The 19,107-nt window shown below is 39.7% G+C and overlaps 1 protein-coding gene across 2 annotated transcripts in view; it reads left to right on the top strand.

Moving 5' to 3' along the window:
- The window catches only part of USP13 (ubiquitin specific peptidase 13), a 74,529-nt gene that overhangs the window by 28,630 nt on the left and 26,792 nt on the right, over positions 1-19,107 (top strand). For both annotated transcript variants that reach the window (XM_072142743.1, XM_072142744.1), the window contains exons 3-8: positions 785-845; positions 8,749-8,870; positions 11,595-11,737; positions 11,913-12,097; positions 14,210-14,304; positions 16,919-17,106. In XM_072142743.1, coding sequence (XP_071998844.1) covers positions 785-845; positions 8,749-8,870; positions 11,595-11,737; positions 11,913-12,097; positions 14,210-14,304; positions 16,919-17,106 — 794 coding nt within the window. The remainder of the gene's footprint in view (positions 1-784; positions 846-8,748; positions 8,871-11,594; positions 11,738-11,912; positions 12,098-14,209; positions 14,305-16,918; positions 17,107-19,107) is intronic.

Raw genomic sequence — 19,107 nt, 5'->3', positions numbered from 1 at the left:
CACTACCACAAACATTGCAATGTAATAATGGGGCACAGACAAGGTAATGCCAAATTACCAATGGTAAGAGCATCCACCCCAACACGTGTGTCCAAATGCAAACCTTGCTGAATATTTTATTTGTATATGAGAGGTGTTTGCCCATTTCAGGATTTGTATTTCATTAATCAGTATCTCCTCTAAATTCTGACTCAAGGTGGTCCCATTTCTGGGAACACACATCTTTTGGCTGTGCTGTATTTCAAATTTCCATATTGTCCTGTAAGTGGGCTGAGAACCCTTTACCTTAAATATACGGTTATAGTTGTGTAAACACATAAAATTTGACCATGTGCGCATGTGCGCTAATGCAATGTACTAGGCAATGCTATGTATGTGATATGGTGAGGACCTATGCTTACAGTAAGGTTTTTTTAGTCAAGAAAAATTATATTCTACTGTAGGGCAATAGTTTTTTGACAGAATGTACTAACAATACAATGATTGTGTATATGAAATCCCCACAATGTATTCAGTTAGTAAAAATGTACTTTAAATGAACTTTAAGTGCTCTATTTTTGGGACTCTACTATATTGATTTGGCTAGGAGAATCTTCTCCTATTTACTCATCTGACTGACGCTCTTTAACTGTACTGTTCCCAGGTATATTAAGACTAAGACTTGCTGATTTTGGAATCTGAACATGTGATCCGTGTTTGACTACAAGCAATCAGTGTTTACTAATGTGAATGACTGGCACTCAAGTGGATGCTATTCTGACAATGTCCTTCTATTGATTTCTAGAAAGCAACGGGAGCATCTGGTGGAGCCCTTCCAAGACGAATAAATGGCAAGATATTTTTAGGTAAACAGAATGGCTATTGAAATCTATTTTTTACTTGAACACTTAATTGAGGTCCTGGATATGCGATTATGGAAACATTTACATGTTTAATTACAGCATGTCTATTAGTAATTGTTATTATGTATTCATTTTATTGACTTGGTGATATGTGTTCTGTAATGTGCTTACTAAATGGTGATATGTACCTGCTATATTATGCAGTTTTTTTTTTATGGCCCTATGGTAGTAAGCGACAGCAACAACTAAGCATCACCCTGTGCTGCCATTGTGTGTTAGCACCCCTATATCAAGTCTTTTTCTCCCTCTCTCCTGTGTCTATGTCCATTGATATAGAGCAATAGGGCATGCCACTCTAATAACTCAGCTGTTGTGGGATCTTGCAGCATTAGGCTTCATGGACACAAACATTAATATTTTGCAAGGGGATCATGACCCCTTGGTTGCGGCCCATGTGTCATTGACGTGTGAGCACCATTTTCACACTAATGACAATAGAAGAAGACTGCTCCAGGCCCAAACTTGGATCAGGTCCTATTCCTGCACAGCTTCTGCGGCCCGGGCAGTCGGCACATGCACAGGACCCTGGAATCCACAACTGTGTGCATAAGCCCATAGAAAGAAATGTTCTAGCTTCATAACTGGGTTTCCCACCGTTTCGTGTATAAATCATCCACAGAAAAAGCCTATACATATCCAGAGGTCCCCTACTTAAGTACACCTGACTTACAGACAACCCATAGTTACAAACAGACCCCTCTGACCTCTGGTGAAGCTCTCTGGATGCTTTACTATAGTCCCAGACTGCAATAATCAGCTGTAAAGTGTCTGTAATGAAGCTTTATGGAAAATCCTTGGTCCCATTACAGCAAAAAATGCTTAAACTCCAATTGTCACTGAGGCCAATTTTTTTTGGTCTGGATCTACAATTATAAAATATACAGTTTCAACTTACATACAAATTCAACTTAAGACCAACCTCCGGACCCTATCTTGTACGTAACCCGGGGACTGCCTGTATATTCTAACATGGGAGCACTCATCTAGACTGTAGATTACTGTATATTTTTATTTGTTTAATGCACTGCATCTCATCCCATGGTTTATGTTTGCAATGTTTCATTCATGATACAAGTACATGAAAATAAAGTAGGGTCCATTTTAAGATGGAATGTGTTTGTAATATGATCCATTCAGATGGGTTTTTCACATCCGAGCATATGGTGACTATTTTAGCCATAAACAATGGCATTTTTCCAGAAAATAAGTATTTACAGGGCTGCCAATATTACATTTGTGAAAGCTCAGTAAAATGTATTAGCATGTTGGTAAACATTTTAAATGACCAAAAGGATTTTCATTTTTTGTATTCCAACTACCATATATTCAACTGAAAACTTAGAGATTCAAACAAGTCATATATCCAAGACCTCTAAAGACCAGCATCCAACTAGGGTATCATAATTGTATAATTAGACTGGACTTTTTTTGTTGTCACAACAAACAAAAAGCCTTATCAACCTTGTAAACCGTTCTAAGGTTGATGATCTGTAAAGTTCTCGTGACTCAAGATATTCCAAAAGTTATTAGCTGCTGCTGCTCACAAAGACTGCAGATATTTTTCATTTAAAGCTGGTCATCCCGTGCCAGTAGTCTGGGGACATATTGGGAAAAAACTGTAGTACCCATTATGTTGCAAAGTTAGTGATTGTCCAACTAAATTAATGCCAGAATAAGGGCAGGATATGGAGGACTCTTCTGATGACTGGCTGCTCAATTCATGCTGGGTTTTGTTATTGGTGGACCAGTAGTAGTGACCTGTCCATCCAGGTCATCTGTTGTCCTCATCTTGTGTATAGGTCTGCGTTGCAAACCAAACCTTACCACTTCCAGTCCAACGGGGACTGAATACAGTAGTGACTGGGCTTCCAGTGCCTGAACATGTACAACCTCATGGGCATACTTAAAGGGGTATTCTCGTCTGGGCACTCACATTCAGTTTAATTAATCTGCCATATACAAACATTTCTTCAATTATATGTCATTAAAAAAAATGTTCCTGTGTGAAGATAATTTCTCATAAATGTAGTCATTCTGTCCCTTAGAAACGAGATAGCTTCCTCGGATACGGCCACCACTGCTGGAGGGATTCCACAAAGACACAAAAGGTTTCTGAATACGAAATGTCCAGGAGTTACTGTATATACGACAGCCATCCTGTGGTTGTGATCGCAGAATCCGGGTGGTCAGACCGGACTCAGGGGCATGTCTAGCCATTGCTCCCAAAATGTGAAGTGGTCGTATCCGAGGAAGCTATCTTGTTTCTAAGGGACAACATGGCAGCATTTATGAGAAATTATCTTCACACAGGAACATTTTTTTTAATAACATCCAACTGAAATGTTTACATAAGGCAAATGAATTCAATTAAATTTAAATGCCCAGATGGGAAAACCCCTTTAATCACAATTATGGGTGACAGCTGATAATGTCTTTTGGACATCAACCAACATGACTCACACGCTTAGCCCTTAGCTTATTTAAAGAAAAATACTAAACACTTTCTTTCTGTATAATGCTGAATCTTTCAGAATATAGAAGGACGGTACTGTTTTCTGTTTACTGTTTTCAAAATTTTACTTGAAGGGCTATTCCAAGAATATGAACATGTGATAGAAAAACCTATAATTCTATAAATAAATGAATATAACAAAACTCAATGTCAGTAATAATAAAATGAAGCTGAAATTGTTTGATTTTATGATTCACAAAATGTTATGAGTGGAGTTATCACCAAGATGTCCTCCACTGGTAACTACAAGTGCCCTGATCTTTTTGTTCTCATTAACTCCTCCTCCCTCTTATGCTCTGCTCCCAGTGATGATAAAATAGACTGTCCTGCTCTGTTACCATAGTAATGATGTATAACTGCCATCACTGCACAATACTTCACTGAGATGGTGTCTCACCACAACACTGATCAATAATAGATGCACTGCAACCAACCAACTACAGCCAAAAATAGTGGTGATCACATGACCTGGAGGACATGTGATGTGGACATGTGACCAGCGGCTATCTTCTGTTTTGTGTCTGCTCCGCACAGAGAAAATCAACAGACTGATTAAAGAACCAGTAGCATTTTAATACCGGTCCCCTACTTAAGGACACCCGACTTACAGACAACCCATAGTTACAGACAGACCCCTCTGACCTCTGGTGAAGTCTCTGAATGCTTTGCTATAGGCCCAGACTGCAATAATCAGCTGTAAGGTGTCTGTAATGAAGCTTTATTGATAATCCTTGGTCACATTACAGCAAACAAATGTTTAAACTCCAATTGTCACTTGGGCCAAAATTTTTATTTTTCTGGATCTACAATTATTAATTATACAGTTTCGACTTGCATACAAATTCAACTTAAGAACAAACCTCCGGACCCTATCTTGTATGTAACCCGGGGACTGTCTGTACTTCTTTTTTTTTTAAATTGTATTTTTATTACAACCCCTACAAAAAGAAAACAGAAAAAAAAGAATCCATATTTTGTACAAGTCTATCAATACAGTTTAAATTGCGTAGAGAAATATGCCAAAAAAAAAAGGATATTCCTCTAATATTAACATTAGCTCATCACGGATGTCTGGGCCAATGGTCCCAACGTTTTAATAACCTCTTATTGCTTATTACATCACCATTGCACATGTACAATTCACAGTCTCTCAATTTATCAAGCATTTTAATACTTTATTACAGTGTATGTCAGCAGCATTTCTCTGCTAAGGGGAGCAAAATTTTAAGTAATTACACATTAGCTTATATTTTAAGGACCCATTTGTATATGAATTATGCTGATTCCTGGAATACCCCTTTAAACTTCAAAGCAGATATGAAAAGCATCTACTCATGTGTCAGCTAGTGATATTAGATATTTGCTAGTGATATCAGGAAATGTGAAGAGGTCATGTCAGTTCTCTTGCAGGCAAATTGATTGTAGCATTATTGATTCCAATAGAAACTACTGAGATGATGGCAAGGTTAAAAGTACATGTATAAGAAATGAAACAGGAACATTGCTTATCTTGTGTCCCTTTTAGACATGTCCACTAAAAGACTATTTATAGTAGCACTGAGGGCCAGCTGTTGGCTGATCTAATTTTGAAGCCAACATGTCCGGTCAGGCAACCTCTGTTCTTCCACATTTTATATGTTGTTTTTTTTCCCAGAGACTCTGTTACCTAGAAGTGTAGGCACCTGTCATACTCTGTCAGCAGCCGCCCCTGCTTGAGAACTTAGCGCTTGTCCAGATGAGATCCAGAATTCTTTCAACCTTCTGACGTCCACAATCGCTTGTTGCAATAGCATATGAGAAGGCCGGGCATATTCTGTAGCTTCTAATTGCTTTGTTTTGTATGAGACTTTAGATTGAAGTAATAAAATTAGAGCCATCTGCAAACCTTGAGATATTTACACATGGATAAGTATTGGATCCCTGCATATTCTCTGAAATGGGGAGGAATCACATTACCCTGTTACAGATTTTTCCAGCACTATTGATATCTACTGATGAGCTCTATACATAGCTCAGTTATTGAACCATTCATGAAGATCAAGTATCATAAAACATTACTTACTATCCAGCCTAAGGTTGGCTGATGCCAAAACTCCTAATGTATGTGAAGATATATTGGAATTTATTTAATTTTACTGTGAATGGTAAATACTGTTCTATGAATATATATTTCATATATATAATATATATACAGGCAGTCCCCGGGTTACATACAAGATAGGGTCTGTAGGTTTGTTCTTAAGTTGAATTTGTATGTAAGTCGGAACTGTATATTTTATCATTGTAATCCCAGCCAGAACTTTTTTGGTCTCTGTGACAATCGGATTTTAAAAATGTTGCGTTGTCCTAAGAATCAGTATTAACAATAAAGCTTCATTACAGACACCTGTGATAACTGTTATAGCTGTTTATTGTAGCCTGGGACTAAAGTACAATAAATTACCAATATCCAGTGGTCCGTTTGTAACAAGGGGTCGTATGTAAGTCGAGTGTTCTTAAGTAGGGGACCGCCTGTACTTAATTTTACCATTACATTGGATTTACTTATGAATATAGGCTGTTATTGGGAAAATATGATTTTCTGGGGACTTAAATATTACGTATCTTTTGTTTTTCCAAATTACCCTACCCAAAACAATTTTTTTGGCTTGAGTGGAATTGGTCTACTATGTCAGTATATTAACCTCATAATTTTTTTAAATAAACTTGTAAATGGCAATCCACCATTGTTCAAAATTTGAGAATGTTTGTTTGTTTTTTTTCTGTATATCGATGTAGTACTGGGCCTTGTGGGCTGCTTGAAAACTACTTCAATGCATATAGTCAAGGACAAATAGAAATGGAGTTATGCCATTCACTATAATTATTTCCAAGTGATCACCTGCAATTTTGGTCAAGAGACAGAGAAAATGCCATCATCAAGAAGCCAATATTTCTTATCTTCCAAAGATAAAAAGAAATTCTTGTTCTAGATTAGTTACTACAATAACCATTTCGAAAAGTAACATAAGGTTCTAATGGGAAGCATGCTTATGGTGCTTTTTAATTCTTCTCCTCCTAGCTTGGGCCATACAGCCAAGAGAAAGGAAAATCGTGGTCAAGTGTTAATATTAGTCAGTTAAAGTAAGAGGTCAGATGTCTACTGATTTAGCTTTTATTCCCCATCTAGTTGACTAGTAACCTGTTTAGTTTGAATTCAACATAAAGGGGTATTCCATTAACATTGCGTTATTCATTATCCAGTGTAATTTGTTGGTCAGTGCAGGAACAAACAGTGGGACCTGAGTGGATCATGAGAATGGAAGTCTGTTTTACTTCCACATGAATATAGCATGTACAGAATACATGTACAGGGGGTTATGGCACTGACTATACACAACTACTTCCGAAAGAACGAAGGGTGCTCAGACGGCAAGATCTACTGAGCACATTTAGCGAGAGAACACAGTGATCTTGCTTAGTGAAGCAAAATAGTTGGGTATAGTTGAAGTGGTGGTTAGGGTGTGTGTGTGTGTGTGGGGGATTCGCTGCAATGACGATTTCCCTTTTAACTAAATATCTCAGAAATGTTGCCAGTCTTTCTAAATATTATACTGCATTTTTCATTTATTGACAAGCCTATAGTGATCGCTGCATTACATCCATTAAAATCCAGTGTCTTTCATTGATAATTTACCGACCCGAGTATAAGCCAAGACCCCTTTTTACCAACAAAAACTGTGAAAAGCTATTGACTTGAGTATAAGCCAAGGCTGTAGTATACAGGCAGCCAGCCAGCCCCCTTGTAGTATACAGACAGCCAGCCCCCCTGTATTATACAGCCAGCCAGCCCCATATAGTATACAGGCAGCCAGCCAGCCCCCCTGTAGTATACAGCCATCCAGCCCCCCCCCGGTAGTATGCAGCCAACCAACCCCCGGTATGCCAAGCACATAAAAAAAAATAAACTTAATACTCACCCGCCGCCAGGAGACGCGCCGAGGATCTGGAGCCGCGCCAGGAATCCAGGCGCCGGAGGGTGAGTATGTAAGTTTATTTTTTTTTAATTGACTCGTGTATAAGACGAGGTGTGGTTTTTCAGCACATTTTTTATGCTGAAAAACTTGGCTTATACAGTATATACGGTATTAAAAATGCTGTACAGATGTAGGCAGAGAAGACCTATGTGTTTCGAACTATAAGATTCTTAATCATAGTATAACCTAACAAAGAGCAGCCACATTGTTAAAAACAAGCATAGACCAATCAACAAATGTAACGTTATACATGGATCAAGGCTAATAATTGACACTTCAATTATTTAGTTTGTTGAAAACTTTGAATTTGCTTAAACTTTACTGTGGCTTGTTATTGCAGTACAATAGAATATTTAAAATGGCATTCACATTTATGGCATGTCTGGTAAACTCACATCTATTTTTAAAGGGGTATTCCAGGAATATGAACGTCTGACACAAAAACCCATGATGATATAACTTAATGAATACAACAATACTCAATGTCATTAGTCACAAAACGGAGCTTAAATAATTTGATTTTATGATTTACAAAGTTTATGGCCTCTCTAAAGTAGGTGGAGTTATCACTAAGATGGCCGCCCCTGGAAACTACAAGTTCCATGATCCTTTAGTTCTCAGTAACTCCTCCTACCACTTATGCTCTGCCAACAGTGATGATATAACAGGTTTTCTTGCTCTGTTACCATAGTAATGATGTGTAACTGCCATCCCCACAACACTGGCCATACTGGATGCACTGCAACCAACCGACTACAGCCAAACATAGTGGTGGTCACATGACCTTCCCAGGCAGGTGCAGGACATGTGATGTGGACATGTGACCAGCGGCCATCTTCTGTCCTGCAACGGACCGCGCGGAGAAAATTAACGGACTGATTAAAGGGCCAGTAGCATTTTAATTCTTCATTACAGTCTATGTCATCAGCATTTTCTGAAAAGGGGAGCAAAATTTTAAATAACAACTAATTACAAAATAGCTTATATTTTGAGTGCCCATTTGTATATGAATTATGCTGATTCCTGGAACACCCCTTTATTGGTTCTAAAACCCTGTTTCACAACCTCTGTGATTGGATCTATGAACACAGATGAGCATCTTCCTATATTCACTTATGTAAGAGACTGCTGGGCATCTATGCCACATCCTTTAGGTTGGAATATCACTGTCATAAGTGCTAGATCAATATCAACAATTTAACTTTTTTGGTTACTAGTAGTATGAACTGATATATCTACAGCTACATTCTATAAACCTCTAAAAATAATTGCTTCAGTTTTCTCTTTTTGTGTTTTTTTTTTTTTTCTTTTTCCCCAGATCTTGAAATAGATGCAGATTTCAACAGTGACGATTATGAGTTAGAAGATGAGGCTAAACTTGTTATATTTCCAGATCACTTTGAAATTGATTTGCCTAATATAGAAGAGCTCCCAGCTTTGGTTAGTAGTTTTGTGTATTGCATTCTGTAATGTATAAAGCATTGAGAAAACATATACAGTAGGTATATATTGTTTTTAATTGACCCTCATACATACTGTACTTGTGTACAGTTGTATTTGTAGGTGGGAAAACTTGGCCTAGGATCAGGGATCAAATAATTAATTAGCTTGCATGTAAAAGGTATTTGATACAATAGAAAAACAGAACTTAATATTTGGTACAGAAACCTTTTGTTAGCAGCTACAGAGTTAAGACATTTCCTGTAGTTCTAGCACTGCAGCATGGATTTCTGCCTACTCCATATAGCCAACCAAAAAACATGTGAGAGTACACAATAATCATAATGCATGTGAATAAAATTCAATGCTTTAATACATCATAATAATACAAAGAATTTACAAATAGAAAATATCTAATCACATATCAAACGGAGAGACAGTCAGGAATATAACACTAGAAAATACTGACAAAAAAAGGGGGTAGACACCTAAGCATCCACAGCGTGGATTTACCACTGACAGGTAACCAAGGCCTTAATTGATGGAGACAATACCAGTTATATCCTATCACCAAGAATATATTTCCTCCAAGGTAGAGCTATATATGAGCTCAATACCTAAAGTTAAATTGGGGAATATATAATCCACAGGAATGATCTAATACGTATGAATACCAGCACATATGGCTCTTATATGGAAAAAGATATGGTGATTCACAGATGAATCATCTCCAAAATCAGACGTGTTGGAAAAAACATATAAAATACTTCTCCATATAGGCCTTCTCCAGATCTTTTAGGTTTTGGGGCTATCCAGGGAGCAGGGAATCACAGCAGCTAAACTTCCACCCCACTGCTCTGTGAGTAAGGCAGACTGCTGACATAAGAATTGCTCGAAAGTTGTTTAAGTCAAGTACCGTAATATTTGGATTGTACTTTGATGTACAAAAACTTTACTACACTGGACTACTTTGTGCAATGTCCTTTCTAGAATTTTCACCCATTTTACATATAAAAAAAATTTCCTCCATTTCATTGTGTGAAAATTAGCAAAAAGTCTTATTTGAGTCAAGTTCAGAGACTGCAGGAGTAGCGTTATTTCAATCATGGCTATCTTTAGTACCAAGAAGCCTGGGTACCTAGTACCTTGCATTTGGTGTCATCTTAAAGGAAATCTACCCCTACTCGCATGATGAAATCATACAAGCACACCACCCTGTAGGCTATTTAATCCTGATGCCGGCAGGTAATTTGGTTAGGCACGGCGATCTTTAGTTTAGCTAAAAAAACAATTAACTCACATATGTAAATTAGCCCACCGGTGCTACTCCTATGTCATCGGCCATCTGTCGATGCCTTCCAATTGTTAATTACTCATGCTTTCGTCTTTCTAACCGCCCTCCTACAGTTGCACTTATCGCCAGCCGGCTGTGCGAGAGTTGGTGTCTGCGCATGTGCAATAAGTGCCGAGGGCTCGGAGACGTCACTGCTCTCGGCACCTGAAGGAAGGCGGGTAGAAAGACGGAGGGGTGAATAATTAACAATCGGAAGGCATCGACAGACAGCTGACATAGGGGTAGCACCCGAGGGATAAATTACATATGTGAGTTAATGGTTTTTTTTTAAGCTACCGTATTTTTCAGACTATAAGGGGCACAAAAAATCTTTTGATTTTTCTCAGAAATCAAAGGTGCGCCTTATATATGAACCATACTTACAGACAACAGCTGGCTTGAACTGTGCACAGGTCTGCCACATGCTGGTCATTCCTCCTTATAATCAGGTGCGCCTTATATATGAACCTAGACATTTTATCAGGCATTTATTGATGGTGCGCCTTATACTCTGATAAATACGGTAAACTAAAGATCGCTGTGCCTAACCAAAGTATCTGCCAGCACGAGGATTAAATAGCCTACAGGGTGGTGTGCTTGCATGATTTCATCATGCGAGCAGTGGTAGGTTTCCTTTAAAGATAAGAATCTCATCTTTCTCATTGCAACAGGCTTGTGATTCTGTGAGATATAAAACCAGGAATTCGACTTTATTTGCAGCTTGCATTTCCAACTATGGGGGTCATTTACTAAGGGCCCGATTCGCGTTTTCCCGACGTGTTACCCGAATATTTCCGATTTGCGCCGATTTCCCCTGAATTGCTCCGGGATTTTGGTGCACGCGATTGGATTGTGGCGCATCGGCGCTGGCATGCACGCGACGGAAATCGGGGGGCGTGGCCAAATGAAAACCCGACGGATTCGGAAAAACCGCCGCATTTAAAACAAAAAATGTGTCGCAGAGCTTGCACTTACCTTCACTCAGCCCGGCTCGGTGTATTCCAGTGCGTTCCAGGGAACTTCAGCGCAGCAGCGCCACCTGGTGGACGTCGGAGGAACTGCCTTAATAAATCCCTGCCGGACCCGAATCCGCCGCAGATCGCGAATGGACCGGGTAAGTAAATCTGCCCCTATGTCTCTTAAGGGTCTGTATCTCTAGTTCTGTAGATCATGCGTAGATAGAGACAATTAAGGCACATGCATACATTTTTAATGGCATTCACCTTGGCTTCCACTAGAGAGGGAGATGTTGTATATGTGAAGATGATTAGTTTAGGAGCTAAACTAATTACATACGCTACAGGTAATTTGTAGATAATAAATGAAATGCAAATCAGGTAACAAATGAAGTAAGCGCAATAAGCTGAATATTAATTGTTCCTTTGGTGCAGGTAACTATAGCATGTGATGCCGTTCTGAATGCCAACTCTCCATACAGAAAACTTGAACAGGAGTCATGGGAGGAAGAACTACAAGTGTCAAAGTTTGCAAATAACCTTGTTCAGATTGACAATGGAGTAAGGATTCCACCAAGGTAATTTCCATAGAAAATTATTGAAAACAAAAGTAATCTGTAGATTGTTGCATATGAGAAATATTTGTAAAAATGCATAGTCTATAAAGTGTTCCCAGTTAAAAAGCAATATAAAGTTCATTTCTAGAATGATATTTTCTTAACTCAATGAACATTTCTTGGAATTAATCTGCAGTGGCTGGAAATGTGCTAAATGTGAACTGCGAGAAAACCTGTGGCTTAACCTAACAGATGGTTCCATCATGTGTGGAAGGTGGTTTTGCTCAGGTAGTGGTGGTAATGGACATGCATTAGAACATCACAAGCAGATGGGCTATCCACTGGCTGTAAAACTTGGAACTATAACCCCAGATGGAGCAGGTAAGGGTAAGATCAATTTTAAATAAGCCAATACCCAGAATATACTTACCGTATATACTTGTGTATAAGCCGCTGGTGATGTCATAGTATGCGCCAGCCGGCAGATCGTATGGACGCATCTCAGCCGGCTGTTACAGTGGAGAGAGGGACAACGGAAGCTGAGTATGTAAGTTTATTTTTTTTTATGTGGGCTGACTATATACTACAGGGGACTGGTGGCTATATACTAAAGGGAGCTGGCTATATACAAGTGGGGGGTGGCTGGCTATATACTACTGGGGGTTGGCTATATACTACAGGGGACTTGCTGGCTATATACTGGGAGGCTGTGACCAAAGCATTTCCCACCCTTGGCTCATACTCGAGTCAATAGGTTTTCACAGTTTTTGGTGGTAAAATAAATGTCCCCGGCTTATACTCGGGTCGGCTTATACTCGAGTATATACGGTAATATGCCAATACCCAGAATTTACTTGACTTGTTCCAAAATTGTGGTTTAGGTAGTATTAGTAGTGCTGAGGACATGCCCTGGGTGCACCAACTGCCTCATTAGCTTACAGATTAAAAAAATTGTATTTCTTTGAAACCGCATAATGGACAGAAATAATAAAGGTACATATAATATCATAGTGAATTTCTCTAAAACATGCTGCCAACAGATTAAAATGCTTGGGGAGGTGATATACTCCCTTTAAGGAACTAAAATTCCTCTACAAATGTGATACACTTTTCATAGACAGAATTCTATATTTACTTCCCGTCTATTGGTAAGATGTTGGACATAATGGCAGCAGTCGTAAAGTTATTGTTATGCTGGCCATAAACTCTGGTAGTCTGTCATACCAGATTCATTCTCCCAGTTCCCAAAGGTGCAGAACGCATGGCATGTGAAGCCATGTTTGGGGCTTTAGGTTTCTAGTACAGGCAGTCCCCAACGTAAGAACACCTGACTAACAGATGACTCCTAGTTATAAATGGAATGGTGAATGCTCTCCTGTTCCGACTTGCATACAAATTCAACTTAAATGAAAAGCATGATAAACCAGGGCACCCTTAGCCTTTCTTCCATATTAGAATAATTTTATTATTGTTTTATTGTTACTTTTTGTTGAGCACTAGACATCTACCATCAAGTAAACTGATAATAGATGTCCTTTGAAGAAAATCTACCATTTAAATCATCCACCCTAAGAAACCAAGTGACTGTGGTAATCTTCTTATATTTCTTTTCCATGGCCTTTTTCCTTCTAAACATAAACTTTTCAAATTATGCTAATGAGCATGATGGGCTCAGTGCTTATTTCCAGAGCCTCTCAATGATGTCTTTTCACAGGCTGCTAAAATGAACAGAACATATCTCCCTCCATCTGCTCTGTCTACGGGAAGCAAGTAGGGTGAAACATGTTCTGCTCATTTTAAGAGTAAAAATACATCACTCAGGGGCTCACGAGAACCCCCTGGTTCAAAATTATAATTTTAAAAGTTGATTTCAGAAGGAAGAAGGGCATGGATAACAAATGTAATAAGATTACCACAGCCACAGTGCCTGGATCTATGAGCAAGTGCCCCTGGTTTACCATGCTTGATTTTTTTTTTTTTGACGATCTGTCCTATAGGCTTGTAATTAAAGGGGTTATCCAGGTGTCAAAATTTACTAAGGGCCGGGCTGGGGCTGGCTGTTTAAAAATAATAAAGGTGTATTTACCTCGTTCGGCGCTGCTGATGTCCCGTGCCGTGGTCCGTCTCCTCTGTGGTTTGATTACAAGGGCGCACAGGGAGGTTCAGACACCATCTCCCAGCGCTTACAACACTGAGATAGGAACGGATGGGAGGAGCTGGCCACATCGCGCACCGGAAGTTCCTTGTGTGCGGCTTCTGTGCCCCTGTAAACAAACAGGGGCACGGATCAGACGGACCGCGGCGCGGGGTATCGGCAGCGCCGGACGAGGTAACTAGATGTTTATTATTTTTAAATAGCCCACCCCGGCCGGCCCTAAGTAATTCTTTATAACCAGATAACCCCTTTAAAAAAAAAAATGTAACTTGTACGTAACCCAGGGATTGCAGTATTATGTTTATTGCACAATCATTTCCAATCTTTTTCCTTGATAGATGTCTATTCCTTCGATGAGGAAGAAGCTGTTTTAGACCCACATCTTGCCAAACATCTTGCGCATTTTGGGATTGATATGCTACAAATGCAAGGGGTTCGTATGAAGGGGTTTAATGTTAAATTCCTCATTTTCTTGCTTTCGGCTCTGCTTCAAAACAGAATATAATTATTTTCCGTTCTGTTTATGAGTGACTGGTATGACAAAGGTGCATGATCTCGATAAAGACTTAGCTGGGAATAGGCATGTGCAGAAAAGAATAAAAATTGACCAGAATGTTGGTGCATATTTGTGGCATAAATTAAGATATTTAATACATGGTGCTAGACAGTCTTAAATGGGTATTCTGGGAATATGAACGTGTGATGTAAAAAACCATAATCCTATAAATATATGAATACATTAAAACTCAATGTCATTAATAAAAAAATGAACTTAAATAGTTTGTTTTTATGCTTCACAAAAATGTATGGTCTTTCTAAAGTAGGCAGTTATCTTCAAGATGGCCATCACCGGATATGACAACCCCCATGATCCCTCAGTTCTCAGTAACAGCTCCTCTCTCTTATGCTCTGCTCCTAGTGGTGATCTAAAAGACTGTTCTGTTGCCATAGTAATGATGTGTGTAACTTCCATCAGTTACAATTAGTAACATTACTTCACTGAGAGGACATCTCACCACAACACTGGACATACTGGATGCACTGCAAGCACCGACTTCATCCAATTATAGTGATGATAAGGCAGGGGCAGGTGTCCTCTCTATCGGGACAAAATCAATGGAATGATTAAAGGGCCAGTAGCATTTTATTATGTCCACCAATTACATATTAGTTTATATTTTAAGGACCCATTTGAATATGAATTATGCTTATTCCTGGAATACCCCTTTTTAACGTCACCGGATTCATCGTTGAGTATCAGACTGTGATAAATCTGGTAAAGTGTGATAAAAAAACCTCAAAAGTTGCGGCGCTCACCCAAAAGTTCTTCTTTATTCAATGAAATTCATAGGACTGGGAGGTATGGCAAAAGCATACCTTTAGCGACGGACTGTTTTGCACACTCCAGCGCTTCGTCTAGTCATATGACGCAACTTTTGTCTTTTTTATCACACTTATATGCTTACTACATTCGGCTTAACCCGTGAATTCTATATACACCCGGGACATATAACAGTGCCTTTGCCATCAACCCTTATTACAAGTCAGGTAGTGCCGGCGGTTTTCTGGATTGGTGTACACACCGCTCTTGAACTCTGTTGCTTGATAAATCTGATAAAGCTTAAGACTATTACTTTTAAACTTCTAAATACACTCACCGGCCACTTTATTAGGTACACCTGTCCAACTGCTCGTTAACACTTAATTTTTAATCAGCCAATCACATGGCGGCAACTCAGTGCATTTAGGCATGTAGACATGGTCAAGACAATCTCCTGCAGTTCAAACCGAGCATCAGTATGGGGAAGAAAGGTGATTTGAGTGCCTTTGAACGTGTCATGGTTGTTGGTGCCAGAAGGGCTGGTCTGAGTATTTCAGAAACTGATCTACTGGGATTTTCACGCACAACCATCTCTAGGGTTTACAGAGAATGGTCCGAAAAAAAAAAAAACATCCAGTGAGCGGCAGTTCTGTGGGCGGAAATGCCTTGTTGATGGCAGAGGTCAGAGGAGAATGGGCAGACTGGTTCGAGCTGATAGAAAGGCAACAGTGACTCAAATCGCCACCCGTTACAACCAAGGTAGGCAGAAGAGCATCTCTGAACGCACAATACGTCGAACTTTGAGGCAGATGGGCTACAGCAGCAGAAGACCACACCGGGTGCCACTCCTTTCAGCTAAGAACAGGAAACTGAGGCTACAATTTGCACAAGCTCATCGAAATTGGACAGTAGAAGATTGGAAAAACGTTGATGAGTCTCAATTTCTGCTGCGACATTCGGATGGTAGCGTCAGAATTTGGCGTCAACAACATGAAAGCATGGATCCATCCTGCCTTGTATCAACGGTCCAGGCTGGTGGTGGTGGTGTCATGGTGTGGGGAATATTTTCTTGGCACTCTTTGGGCCCAATTGAGCACCGTTGCAACGCCACAGCCTACCTGAGTATTGTTGCTGACCATGTCCATCCCTTTATGACCACAATGTACCCAACATCTGATTGCTACTTTCAGCAGGATAATGCGCCATGTCATAAAGCTGGAATCATCTCAGACTGGTTTCTTGAACATGACAATAAGTTCACTGAACTCAAATGGCCTCCACAGTCACCAGATCTCAATCCAATAGAGCATCTTTGGGATGTGGTGGATCGGCAGATTCGCTTCATGGATGTGCAGCCGACAAATCTGCGGCAACTGTGTGATGCCATCATGTCAATATGGACCAAAATCTCTGAGGAATGCTTTCAGCACCTTGTTGAATCTATGCCACGAAGAATTGAGGCAGTTCTGAAGGCAAAAGGGGGTCCAACCTGTTACTAGCATGGTGTACCTAATAAAGTGGCCGGTGAGTGTATATCTGCCACAGAGACCTTCACATCAGTAGTCAATGTGCAGTTACTACTCAATGAACCTGCTGCATAATGTGCTATAGTGACAGTAACATTAGCGCACAAAATTACCAGAAATTATTCCACCTATACAAATATTACTATAGCTTGTAAATATTTTTTTTATTACCATTTATCTCTTATTGCCTTCTTTTTTAGACAGAGAACGGTGTAACCGATAATGAAGTTAAACCAAGGGTTAGTGAATGGGAAGTCATCCAAGAAACTGGACTTAAGTTGAAACCAATGTTTGGCTCTGGCTACACTGGTATTAGGAACCAGGGGAACAGCTCCTACCTCAGCACAGTGATGCAGGTCATCTTCAGCATACCAGAATTCCAGAGAGCGTATGTATCTCTTCTTTCTTGTCATAATTCAAGAACAATATCTTTGTTGAACCTCATCCCGAGATATGACATTACAGGAAATCAACCACTAAAAAAACCACTAGAAATACTCACCTCCGCTCCTCCACTTTTATCCTGGCGCTGTCTGTTGCTAGTCTTGAAACGCAGAGATCACCTCGAAAACAAACTTATAATTAGCAGCGCAGGGACAAGATGCCCTGCATTCTGGGCTGCTAAATACGCACTCCCAGTATGGTAAAGGGAGTTGATATCAGAACTCTCTCGTGACGTTACCTTGCTCTCCCATGCTCCCAGCATGGGAGAGGGAGGTGCGGGCATAATTAGCAGTCCATAGCACCGGACATCTAGCTCCGTTCTTCCGTAATTTTAGGTTATGTTAGGTTGGGACTGTCTCTTTTCAATGACCTTGGCATTTATAATTACAGGAGGTAGTGTGAAGAAAGGAATGAACCCCATTGCCAGTTGCCCAACATCATGGTGCGGCAGTGGGTGGATGAAGAGGGCTCATGGGCTTAACCTTCTTCATACACATGGGGCGTTTGCTACATAATGCAGCAAACACCCACTACTTAAACCTGCGATCGATGCTGGCACCAATAGCAGCTGTTAAAAATTAACCCTTTACACGTCAACCCTTTACATGTCGCCGGCAAAGCTGATGCTCATGTAACAGACCGCGGTAACAGTTGCCATGTCTGCCCTGGATCTTTACAAGACCCCAGGACTTGTCCTTTCTGAATATCTGTTACAATGTGCCGGATCATGTGAAAAATCCCCATATATTACTATACTACTATACTGTATAGTGTACCGCATTTGGAATTTTTTCAGATTTCCAGTGCATGGTATGGAAAGTTATATACCGTCACTAGGAAGTACAATTTGTTACACAGAAAAAAAGACCTTTAAACAGCATTATATGCAATAAAATAAAAGTTAAGGAATTTTGAATTTGGGGTTAACCCCCTTAAGGGGTTAATGTCTGAAAGTTGATGTTGGTAAACATATGCCAAGAGACAGACATAAGTACATAGTGGAATCATTGAAACTATCATCAGCATTTTATGAGACACGACTTGGCACTGAATACCAGATACAGTTGCCACAAACTTTGACTTCATCATATCATAACCTTTGACACAGAAGTTGTCTTTCCATTGGTGTAGACACACAGATGGAAAATAATGAATCTTCATTCCATTCAAATCCATTTTTTATTGGCTATCTTTTATTGCTCCCTCAAGTTGGTCTCTGTACTTGTAATGATGGTGTAATGTGACTACCCTTACCCTTCCTAAAATCTTGGCTTGTTGCTTATTGTTGATTACATTACTGTACTATATATGAATACAGGCCAAGGTTAGAAAAAACCCTCATCACTCCTGTACCTCTGGTTTAGAATCTCCTGCTTGACCGGAAGCTGTTGGGGGGGGGAGGGGTGAGGGGGCGATCTTAAACCGGTTGTCACGGATGTCACTTCCTGTGTTGTCCCATGGTGCAAGGAGCCCAGTCATTGGTTGAAGCAGGTCCTGTGAACGCTGGTTTGGCACAGTGCTCTAAACTGGATGTACAGTAATGTTGTAGAAGCCAAAGTAAATATGTATTATTCATGGAAACCCCCATTAAGATGGTCTAAAGATGGACACGTGCTTTAAATGTTATTCATGCATTTTTTTTTAAAGAAAATATAACGACTCAATCTTGAGCATCGTTTATAGTCATCTGATCTCATGGTGACCTCAATAGGGTGACTAGCTCATTTAGTAAAAATAGTAAACATATGTAACTGAATGGGATTAGTTTCTTTAATTCTTGTGTCAGAGTTCAGTAGTGGCAACTGCCTGCAGGTTTTCATACAATCCTGTATGTGTAATTGGGAAGTCTCTAACAGATAGAGCTCCAGGAAATGTGTACTTTATTGTATTATGCATCAATCAATATTTTATTATGGGTTATTTATTATGCATCAATGTTTTACAT

The sequence above is a fragment of the Engystomops pustulosus genome, chromosome 3, assembly GCF_040894005.1.
Source record: "Engystomops pustulosus chromosome 3, aEngPut4.maternal, whole genome shotgun sequence".
Classification (NCBI taxonomy): Eukaryota; Metazoa; Chordata; class Amphibia; order Anura; family Leptodactylidae; genus Engystomops; species Engystomops pustulosus.
The sequence above is the reverse complement of the archived record's forward strand: the minus strand, read 5'-3'. Positions and strand labels throughout refer to the sequence as shown.